At 42.0% G+C, this 12,203-nt stretch overlaps 1 protein-coding gene across 1 annotated transcript; it reads left to right on the top strand.

The window, feature by feature from the left end:
- The first annotated feature begins 6,221 nt into the window (after positions 1–6,221).
- On the top strand, positions 6,222–8,820 carry SERTM1 (serine rich and transmembrane domain containing 1). The gene has a single exon (XM_086935091.1). It carries the CDS (start codon positions 6,330–6,332, stop codon positions 6,657–6,659), a length of 330 nt encoding a protein of 109 aa, XP_086791217.1. The 5' UTR covers positions 6,222–6,329; the 3' UTR covers positions 6,660–8,820.
- Positions 8,821–12,203: the final 3,383 nt, after the last annotated feature.

Below are 12,203 nucleotides of genomic sequence, written 5' to 3'. Positions count from 1 at the left end.
CACAGGGTATGCCTCACCCAGCTATCCAGGAAGTGCTCTGCTGATGGGCCCTCCACCCTTTCAAGAAAACCCAGCAGGTGCATGTTATTCCACCGCAACTAGCCCTCCACATCCTCCATCCGATTCACTAGACTATTAGAGGCTGCAGCCAGGTGACCTGTTGTTTGAGCTGCCACACCTCAGTCTGCAGGGTGGTAATGTTGCATTCTGCAGCGTCCACCTTTTCCACCACTTTGGGCAGATCTATCAGCACCTTAATAGACACCCCTGTTATCTGGCCCTTTAGGGCAGCCCTCGAGGTCTGTATGACTTCCAGGATTGAGGTTTGTGAAGGCTCCTCTTTATGTTCCAGGGAGCACTCTTGTGAGGATTGGCGAGAAGTAGTGTAGGGAGGTATGGTGCCTCTGAGGCCTGTTCTTCCCCATAGTGCTGAGGAGAGAGATGTCCAGGGAGAAGCATGGGCTCACGGCAGACTAGATGTTCAGGATACTGCTATAATCTGCCCGAGGTTAGATAACCAATCAGCAGGAGGAGTGAAGAGAACTGTCCCCCATTAAGCGCCAGTGGATGCAGTCCAGGGCGTCATCTAAGGGGATCACAGGGGGCCACAGGAAAAGGCCCAGGCACCCTCACCACTGAGGAGTGAAGCACTGGGGGTCCCAGCTCGATCAGGCTACTGGTGGCCAGAGAGTCACAAGCCCAGCCAGCACAAATCCCCCGCAAGTGGAAATACGTTAGCAAGGCGAGTCCCACAGAAGAGAGATCTGTCCACCGAGGATGGGAGCCAATGAGGAGAGCAGGCAGCAGGCAATCAATGGCAGAAAGAGGAGGACATTCACTGCTCACACACCACTGAAGAGGCAGCAGTGAATCAGGTCTGGCATTGCAGAGGTCCTGGCAACTCTGTTCAATAGGGAAGGTTGCCGCACTCACTGTGCCAAGTCTGCAGCACTGCTCACCTCTAAATTACCCTGCAACATCATCCAGTTGATCACTGGGCAAACAGTAGAGCTCCCAGCCCCAGCGGGCGAATCCGTGCTCTTCGGCCATCACAGGCAGGCAGCACCACTGAGCACTAAATCACCCCGCAGGGGCTCCGGGTCCATTGCAGGGCAAGCGGTAGCGCTCCCAGCCCCGACAGCCTAATGCTTGCTCTGCGGCAGACACAAAGTGAGCGCAGTCCAGGTCTCCGCGATGTTCCTCATGAAACGGAGAGAAGACAACAGCAATATGAGGAGCACCGGAAGCGAGGCAGGATCCCAAGCAATGCCCACGGGCTGATCACGGCCCAAGTTATAAAAGGGCCAATGCACCAAGCAGCAATTGGGCGGTAGAGATCTCCAGTCCACAGCCCCCACCAGGCAGACAAGTTCAGTACCCCGGAGGCCCCCACACACCCCTTTACAGATGCCACAGTAAGCCACAGCAAGCTAGAGACTCTGGGTTCCTCAAGTCCCACACGTGCTGCATCAGCCACCAGGCAAGTGATACTGTGAGGTACAGCCCTGATACTGCAACAGGGGTGCCAGAGGCCCTCCAGGTGCTTCTATAGCATTATGGTGGTCTCTGCAGGACTGCAACACCCCTCAGAGAGCGGGACAAAGCAGGACTAAAACAGGATTATGTGACGGGGAGACGCAGCTTACCAAATTGTTTCTCCAAATGCACGGGGTATACAGTTGCTCAAAAGAAGAAAGATACTTTGGAGTCCTACAACCCTGGATATAACACACACTTCTGGATACTGCAACCACGAGAGAAAGTGTCACATGCAAAAACAATGAAAGGCAATCTTATTTTGAATATACTTTGTACCTATTCAAATGAAACAGCTTAATGTGACGTTTTTTATACATTTATTCAGCTTCAGATTTGGATGTTTCTCTCACCTCTGACATGATATCCATCATTCTTAATCTTAATGGCTTAGGACTCTCTAATGACTGTGAAAGACCTGGCATCCTTGGTGTGGTCTTCCCTGTCTTTTTGCCTCTTCCTCCTGTATTTTTGGCTGTGTGCTGGACTTCATTTGTGTTGGTTTATGAAACCTGGACACTTTACCACTGCTGATCACTGCTAAAGTGCAAATGTTCCCTGAGTAAATTGTGATTCTGTTTGGTTATCCTTGATTGACATATTTGATTTACTAGTAAGTCCCTAGTAAAGTGCACTATGTGTGCCCAGGGCCTGTAAATCAAATGCTACTAGTGGACCTGCAGTACTGGTTGTGCCACCCACATCCGTAGCCCTGTAAACTTGTCATTGCAGTGTCTGTGAGTGCAATTTTAAACTGCCATGTCAATCTGGTAAGTGCCCCCACTTGCCAGGCCCAAACCTTCCGTTTACTACATGTAAGTCACTCCTAAGGTAGGCCCAAGGTACCCCAAATGGCAGGGTGCAGTGTATGTGAAAGGTAGGACATGTACTAATGTGTTTCACATATCCTGATAGTGAAATACTGCCAATTTAATTTTTCACAATTGCAAGGACTAACTCTCCCATAGGCAATCATTGGAGCTACCTTGAAACCTCTTACAAGTGCAACTTTCAATTAGGTAAAAGCTAGAGATTTGGAGTTTGGGCTCTTTGAGCTCAGAATTTAAAAACACATCTTTTAGTAAAGATGTTTTTTAAATTGTATGTTTTAAAATGTCAGTTTTAGAAAGTCAGCATTTTCTTGTTTTACCATCCTGTACCTCAGCGTGCACGTGTAATCAACGTCTGATTTAGACTAACAGGGGCCTGGTTGTGTATTCACTCGAGACAGTCACACAAAGGGAGTTGAGCTGTGTCTTGCCTATTCTGATGGCCCCTCACCAGGGTGCTGGATCTAGTGGTAGAAGAGTTGTCACATACCCCTGAATAGGGCTCTGCCTGGCCTCTCATAATGCTGTCTCTACCCCACTAGAGTGTGTCTGGAGTGGAGCCAACACAGGGCAAGGCTGGATCTGTGCACTACAAAGACTCCCCTTTGAAGTATGCCTACTTCAAAGGCCATAAGGGGTATACGCGTTGGACCGAAGACCTCAGATTTTTAGAACACCTCTAGATCAAGAAGAGACTCTTCTAAGAAGAAGAGCTGAGAGGAGGAGTATTGCCCCTTTGCTGTGTTTTGCTTTGTTTGGTTCGCCTGCAGTTGCTACTTCTGTCTTGGAGAGTAAAAAGACTGGACTTTGCTGTGTATCCAGCTTGAAAAGGTACTCAAAGGGCTTGTATGTGCTTGCCTCCTGTTAAGAAGTCTCGGACCATTAAAGACTTCACCTGCAGTATCCCTGAACTCAACTGCTGGGAGTTATGACCTGCCAAGTAGTGCCAATTCCAGTTATGGACCCTTGAAGGTGGTTCCCACTGCTAAAAGACTTTGAAATTGATGCTTTGTCCTTCCAGCAGCTGTTTTTCCTATACAACATTGGCGTGCGGAAGAAAACTCCACGCACCTCCACCATGCAGGCATAGAAAACGACAAAGTGCTTTCCCGCAGTAGAAGAAACCACCACAGCCTGAGTTCAGTGCACTCTGTCTCCAAAGTCTGAGACTACCGCACTGACTCCGATGCAGGCTCCAAAGAATCAACCCACTATTGGACTGTGGCTGAAAGCATCAACGGAGCACCTGTTTAACGTCACCGTATCAACCTCCAGTGTGTCTGGATTTCCTCACAATGTACCCAAGTGCCAAGTTTTCCACTGCATCACCCACAGACCAGAACAGTGTTGGACTTCAACTCCTCACTTCCCCTTCTAGTCCAGAACCAGCACAACACTACTCCTGTGTGCAGCAGAATTGACATATCGCTTCCAAAGGGATCAGAAACCAACGCATTGCTGTTTTTTCCAACGCTTCCCTCCTCCTCTGCTGTTTTTCCTTGTGGATTTTGTGTAAAATCTCCGCATTCATAGGGTTCTATGGACAAAATTGGTTAAACCTTTAAAAAATGATATTATAAGTTCTGGTGTTTTGGTCTTGTTTGGTTTAGATAAAGATTGTTCATTTTTCTAAACTGGAGTGGTGCCCATTTGTATGTGTTCACTGTGGTGCTGTGTGTGCTATGTACAAATACTTTACAGGCCTGACTGCTCGTGCCAAGCTACCAGGGGGGTGAGCAGGGGTTATCTTGCAAGAGTAACTCACTTATCCTGACTAGTGGCAAGCCACTGCCAACTAGAGACCCCCAATTCTAACCGAATTCCTGTAAGGAATACAAGGGCGTAGTTATTTTAATAGCATTTGCCACCAAGCAGAATCCAATTCAACAAGTTCTCTCTATCCCAATTGTATCATTTCAGCCCTCTTTTCTTTTGCTGAAACACATCATTCCTTTTCTGGCAATCAATTTAAACTCGACAGATCTAACATTCATTACCATGACTGCAGTCAAGCAAAACATGCCACCTTTTTCCCAAACACTGAAGAATGTGCCCTTGACTCATTCTTTCAATAAAGCCTCTGTATCATTTAAACTGGAGCCTCTTCTCTTCGCATCCCTCCACATATGGTGGTCTGATGCCATGAGGAATTCCTAAAAGTTGTTTTATTTATTCTTTTGTATCTCGCTGTTCTTCAGTGAGATCCATTAGTCACCTTATGCTATAAACACATGGCCCTTCATATCACACCAGTGGACTAAGTTCCACTCTTCCCTGTTCAGTGCTCCGGTGCCTGTTTATATCTGATTATTTAGAAAAAAAGAGAAACACCTAATCTCCTTCTAAATTGTAAAGCCACATAGCTATGAGCAAGAAATGTCTATCAACAAATGATCTACAAAATGAGTAATGACTAAGCAATATGAAATGCGATTAGAATTGATTTTGATAATTTATTTCTACTTAATTTACAAATGTAGTATATTTGACTTTTATGTGAAAACTCAAGTCTGATACAGTCCACCTGCCGAAATACAGGGTGCAGTCACAAAAGAGCAAAATGAACTGTGTATTCCTATTTGTTTAGATCTAGGTCAGCCCTCTTCATTCATTGGTCTCTTCCATTGTCATTCATGTATTGCCTCAGACCAACACAGCATACAGCATGGGACAGTGGGGCAGCCCACTTCAGATAATGATTGTCTTTCTGTGTGCATGATGTCATGTTCCTGATCAATTGCACATGCGCCTAAAGGTGTGCACCTCACAATACTTTGCAAATGCTGTTTTCTTGGCATTCTTTCTTATTTTTTTAATCACCTGTGTGTGTTAAAATTATATCTTTACTCGACAGTAATTCAAAGTCACTTTTTCTATATGCCAATAAGAACCCTATTTGACATATTTCACATTTACCTGTTTTAAGTATGCCTGCCTGCTAGAAAGCACATGCACTGATCTATTAGAATGGTATGCAATGCTTATTTTAATTTCCAAAGTAACATTTTTAATCAACACATATGACTGCCACTATGAGGCACCACCATGTTTTCCTATGATTTGTTTTTATGGCATATGCTTACATTAACATTTCTAAAAAAATTAACCTTTGCAACGACTTGCCAAGTCCCGAACTTGTGGCTTTGCCAAGGCTTGATCTTATTGTCACTGCAACTTTACACATTTATGAACAGGAAAAGAGAAGTGGTTAAAAAAGACAAAAAGAAACATGTAAAATAAACTTTGTAGCATTCCAGTAACTGTGCAACAACATAACATCTATTGGGAATGTGTCAGATTTTCATATATCATTATCTGAGAGCATGGTTTACTCCACGCTGACATTGAGGGGAACAAGCTTTTGTGAACTTGCATACAATCATTTTATTTTTACAATTGTGTGTTTTTTCAATGGTGTTAAACTGGTTTAGAAAATCATTGTCGTAAGAACTGTGTTTAAGAGTTGAGACTTTTCTGTCCAGTATTTTATGATGAGAGAATATATCTTTTTTAATATGTGGCATAAATGGCACAAGAGCTGTAAGTGAGAGATGAACGGTATGTATAGGCAAAGTTCAATTAGTCATTGTTATACTATTTCTATAGTATTTTAATTCTTTCTTGGTTTTAGTGCAAGAGGTCGTTATTTTTGCATTATTCAACGAAATGTATTGTTTATTGTTATATTATGCTTTGCTTGCTTTTTAATAGAAGTATGAAAAAGAATACAATTCGGTTGGACTGATTTATGTTTATTAACACTTTTTATAATAGCGAACTCAAACTATGAACCTCCCTTTCAGCTAAAATAAAGTGTTTAATATTATTTTTCATTTTCTATTTTAATTACAGTGTGGAAACAAGCGTCACCTTGGCTGAGAACAGGATTGGCAACAATGCATGTGAAAGTTTCAAGTAGATGAGTAATCGGTTAACACCAGTTCCTAATCTACATATGAAAACATGGCAGAACCTGGACCTTCAGCTGGCTCGAGCGGAATCATGGGAAATGGAACATTTTTGGAACTATTCCCGACTTCCATTTCAACATCAGTGGATTCAAACTCCTCGCCCAGCCGCCTCTCAAACGTCTATGTGTATGTCTCCATTTTTCTCAGCCTTTTAGCTTTCCTCCTCTTGCTATTAATCATTGCACTTCAAAGGCTGAAAAACATAATCTCTTCAAGCTCCTCCTACCCAGAATGCACTAGTGAAGCTGGGAGTTCCTTCACTAATTTGGAAGTTTGCAGTATTTCTTCCCAAAGGTCTACCTTATCAAACCTGTCGGCTTGAAAAGCAATGAAATGGAATACATTTGCAAGGGGACTGCCTAATTAGGTATCTCAAGGTGTTGCATGTTACGTTTGCTTTCGATTGCTGTTAATTATGGATAAGGATTCTTAGCTGGCTCTTTTATCTTCATTCATCAATTAAGAGACAGTCTCGCTTTTCACTGATGTGCAGTACTTAGGAACTATTTGAAGCAAATCTGACATCTACCCGTTTGATCTTCTGGAACAGAAAATATCACCTTCCTTCAGTTATAGCTATGCAGCTGCACACCTGGTGAAACTCTCTCAAAAGTGAATGTTATAACTCTTGAATATGTAGATAAAGAATGTTTATCGGACTCCGCATAGTCCTCTTCAGTGACACAATGACAATGACTGCTCTCATGTTCAGTGCAGTTCAGTTTGGTCCTAATAGTCTAAATGCAAATTCACAATAATTAATTTGTAAATTAACATCTCAAAGTTTCAACAATTATTTCTTTTTTCTTTCAAATGTGCAACTGCATTATTTTTAGGACATTGAAGGATGTGTGTTCAAGGCAATGCACCTTGATGTTTCTTTCAAAATGTATTGGACATAGCAATTGACAAATGTGGCATTGTTATGCAACACTCGCCAACCTGTCAAGGATGGCTTTTATTCGATTTCCTTTTAAAAAAGAAAAAAAAACGTTTGTTCTGAGCTTCGATAGTTTCAAACACAAGGGAACTATGTAACAGCTAATTGTATTATCATGCCATATATCATTTAAGAATAACGTATTTAATGAGCAGAGGGAGCATTTCCCCCCCGCATTTCCTATAAAACATGAGAAAACATAGTACTTTCATGACCCTTTTTTATGATTGGAAATTATATATGTTTGCTATACTGTGTCAGTGCCGGGTAGATACCTAGGATTTAGACATAAACTCTGAACAAAACTTGAGCATTTCCTGATTTATTGCGAGGAGATATGAATTTGTTTTCATAGGGGCAAACTAGGGTCTACACACTTTTCACAAGTTTTAGCCATTCATTACGGGGGCACAAATAGCTGTTGACCTGGACACAACATATCCAAGAAAAGCAATGCATTCCAAAAAGACTTACAGCACCATGACAATCATAACTTCACAAGACGAAAAAGGGACAAAAGTGTACACATATGCATATAAGAAATATCTAAATGAGCAGTTACTGTATATATTATTGCTCAACAAATTGTGAAAACTTAGTTAACGCCAATGCAAGAGGAAAACTAACATTCTTAGACACATACATTTAGGATACCATTCCTCATTTGTATTCTAAAAAGCCTTATGCATTTGATTGTTATTTATGCTTGCCAATGTGTATTGTTAGTTTCAAGGTTCCAAGTAAGGTAACTCCTTTTTCCACAAATTTCGTTAGATCACACAACTGTCAGCCACTCTCTATCTGATATGAATTAGTGATTCTCTTAAAACAATGTTGCAAATATCTGAACTCTGAAGTTTCTGTACCTTCATTTTCAAAATTTAGGTTACAAAAGAATGTACAAATGGAAAACGTTTCCACTTGCTTGAAGTAACGTATTGTTTTGTTTTTATTTATGCTCATCCAGATAGGCAGCTGCTTGGTGGGTCACTGTGAGATATAGGATGGGAAATACATAAATAATTTGCATATAATCATGAGAGACCAGTTAATCTGTTTATTTTACTCATTGTACAAACTGAAGCTATCTGAAACAGGAGTTTACTAAAGACATAAAACACTGTGGAGCACAAGAACATTTATTTTACATGTTGGAATTAAGGAAATGTCATGGCCAAAATAGCTTCAACTTCCTGGTTTACACAGTACAATCTATGTTTATTTAGAGGTTCAGTCTTGTAGCCACTAAACCCTCTTTTCAAATATTATGTTGGGCTTTCTGCTATGATAGTTTCACTGTATCCGAGTGAGGGAATACTTGTTGTCCTTTCATTGCATTGGTTAGTACATCACAGTTTTTCCTGTTGTGTGTAATACTGAATGACTGTGTTCTCAACACACAATATAAAATAATGCTATCTTTTCATGGAACTGTGCAATGCTTAACAAAAGCAACATTATCCACCATAAGCTATACTTTTCTATTCGAGCACTGCAAAGTAACAAACAGTTAAATATAGAATAAAAATAAAAATAAACATTTTCAACAACTTCTGTATGGGTAAACATACCTTTGGAGTCTATTTGGTAAATGAAGTGAGATCATTTTATTTCTTTGCAAAATATGTGGAATGCTTACTCTTTAGATAGTGAAAGGGTGGGGGGACTGCTTGTGATGGTGATTTAGTTATACTTCCATTTTCAGATGCACTGGATCACAACTTGTGAAATCATAACTAGCGTTGTTGGAAACACTTGAGTGGTTAGGCGTTTGTACAATGGTGATGGATGCCTACATTTGAGATTGCCCAAAATGCCTATGTTGTAAAGTGCTTTCAACTTCTGGCAAGTGGATGGACGAGTTGCTGTACTTCAAATGAGATACAAGATACAGCTACTCTGAATCTAGGGCACCGTATCTTCTCTTCTGCAGCATATGTGGCTAAGTTTCGTTGTGATGGTATGCAGTCTTTACCCCTCAGGACGTTACCTTGTAGGTAAGTTCGACACAAGTAAGTATCCTGCAGGCCTTTTTTGGTACTTTACCACTTGGTACTTAACCACACACCTGAGTATTTTTTTTAATGCCTTAATTATTATGTCATTTTAAAAAGAGGGGGATATAAGGGTTATGGGAAGGGTAAGGGTTCCAAATGGTAAGTATTTTAAAGGAGTCTTTATTAGTAAGACATGTGATAAGGTACAAGGTAGTAAGGGTTGTAAAAAGATTTTTAGGGTTCTGGGGTGGGTAAGAGTATGGGGTAGTGTAGTGTTGAAGAATACTCCACTCCAGATGATAATTTATTTGGAAGTGAGAAAGAGAGCAGCTTCCAACATACATTCAGGCCCAGGAGATCCCACCAACTGACCTTACAACTGAATCTAATTGAATCTAAGCATCTAAACATTCTAACGAGGAATACATGATTGACAAATGACAGCAGCCTGAGACAAATGCATTGTCTAATTATAGAATCAGAAAACAGGCATATAGGCGAAGTATAGCTAAGCATTTAACCACATACCATAGGTAGTAAGTGTTTTAAAGAGTTTTTGAGAGGTCAGGTTTGAGTAGTGGTAAAGAGTGATAAGTGTTTTTTAGGGTGCATGGTGGGTAGTGGAGATAAGTGGGTTTTAGGGTTCGAGACGGTAGTGGTAATGGGATGTAAGGGTTTTTAGGGTTCAGGGAAAGGTAGATGTAAAGGCAAGTAATGGGTTTTTAAGGTTAAGGGGTGTAAAGAGGTAAAGACTGATAAGGGTTTTTAAGGGTTCAGATGCTTGTAGAGTAAAGTGAGGTAATGGTTTTTAGTGTTTGGGCAGGAAAAGATGAAGAGAGCTAAGTGGTTTAAAAAAGATAGGTTTGAGGGGACTACCCCAGACAGACCAAGGGTGAGGTTATGGCACTCGGTGGAAGTGGAAAATTGGGAGGGAAGAAAGAAAGAAAGAAGAGGGGGGGAAGAAACAGGGACAGGAGGGCGATGGGGAAGAAATAGGGGCAGGAGGGTAATGGGAGAAGAAACAGGGACATGAGGGTGGGGGAGGGAAACAGGGATGAGAGGGCGGGTGAGAGTAAAGAAGAAAAAGGGAGGGGTTGGGGATGAGTTAAAAAAGCAACAATGAGGCAGGGTGCCCTAGGTTAAATAAAATAAAAAACATAGTGCATTTCTTTGTTATAGCGGGTGGGCCAACACAGACAGCAGAAGGAAGACTGGAGGGGCAAGCAACCTAACAGACACGGGGGAAGAATCAAGGGGTGGGAGTAAAGGCTAAAGCAACACAATGTGTGAGATGGTGGGATAGGACAAGGGACAACATAGGAGGGGAGTGGGAACATTGGCAATAATGCAGGGAGTGGGGGAGGAGCAAAAGACGACAGAGCAAGCAACAATGCCAGGACAAGAAACTTTAAGAATAAAAAGAACAACCAAAAGCGCTTGCAGTAGAAGGATACACAGTGGAGCATGGAAGCAGCACTTGGGGAAGACTGCAGGGAAGGGACAAACACATGAAGAGGAAGTGAAGCCGGCACATGCCGACCAAGGAGAAGAAAGGAATTGAGAGTTGCAATGAAGCCAACCACTGTTGAGCAAGGAGCAGGCTCTAAGCCCCCTGTAAGCTAAAAAAATTGTCTCACAAACAAGAGCGCCTGCACTGTCTCAGGAGAGACCTAAATAGTAGTTTTCCAAATGTAAGTAGTGGAAAGATAAGGTAATCCAATCTAAAGGATGTTACATAAGCTATTCTACAGGGAAGGACAAAAACAGGAAGAGGAAGGAATGGAAGCAATGGCATAATATACCAAGCAAGCAAATAAGATTGACAAGAAAGACGCCCAATGGTATGCAATAGGCTGACCCAAGCCCACTGTTACTGTTGGTAGAATCCATGATAGGTTTTCGTCAACAGACAGTTGACGAAAAGGCAATCTTTAGGCAAGACCTAATGAGGCTGTGTTCGCCATTAGAGGTGGGCTAAACAAAAGAGAAAGAAGGATGCTCCCTAGTAGCACTCTGCCGCTGAAAAGCCTATAGTGTTTTTAGCACCGTCCTCATTATTTCATAGTCAGAAAGTAACAATTAGCTCTAGTTTTTCAATGTAGTGAGTTTAGAACAGAGGGGCAGGTTTGCCTGGGAGGTGCAGGTTGGCCCCAGGAGCGCAAAAGGTCTGTGCAAACCTTAAAACATGTTTTTGCACCACTGGCATGACAACACATACAGACATAAACTTTCAAGATTGCTAAAAGATCATAATGACTGTCAAGAAGCCCATTGTCATGATACTCAAAGTCACCGATTGAAAGGCACAATATAAACGCACACGGCATTGTGTTTGTATTGGAGACATGTTGTACACAGTGCTGATTTTGCTGGTCCCTTGTTGAAGTCAATGAAACCACGGTGGCCGCTTATCTGGCTTGAGGTGCTTGTCCACCACAGTTCTTTTACTGTTCACTTATCAACACCTCTTTGGACTGCAAAGGGGGGGAGGGAGTTCTAATCTGCTACAAGAAACCCTGAAACTCCATACTGTAAACAAAACCACTCCAACAAATGATAAATCAGCAGAAAAGTAAAGGCAAAGAGAATGTTCCCCTCCTTTTCAAATAGATATTAGTTCAATGTCATGCCCTCTCGACTCGGAAACAGAGTTTGCAATTTTTGATTTAACTGTAAAGCCCAGACCTAGGAAGGTACCTGTTTGTTTTACTTCAGTGTGATGAACTACGATAAAGAATCAGTGGATGAGTTGTTTGGTGACTGTTGTATCATTTTCAAGGATCTTTATGTGCCCTTGAGCGACTGGGGGGAGGGGTTTCAGTGAGGGAGAAGCAGCCGAGCAGTGAATGGGCTGGGAAACACATGCACTTTCACAGAGTGCTTAACATAAAAGAAAACAAGTAATAAGAGGGGGTAGGGTGGTTGGGGG

The sequence above is a fragment of the Lissotriton vulgaris genome, chromosome 8, assembly GCF_964263255.1.
Source record: "Lissotriton vulgaris chromosome 8, aLisVul1.2, whole genome shotgun sequence".
Classification (NCBI taxonomy): domain Eukaryota; kingdom Metazoa; phylum Chordata; class Amphibia; order Caudata; family Salamandridae; genus Lissotriton; species Lissotriton vulgaris.
This window is presented reverse-complemented; position numbering and strand designations above follow the sequence as displayed.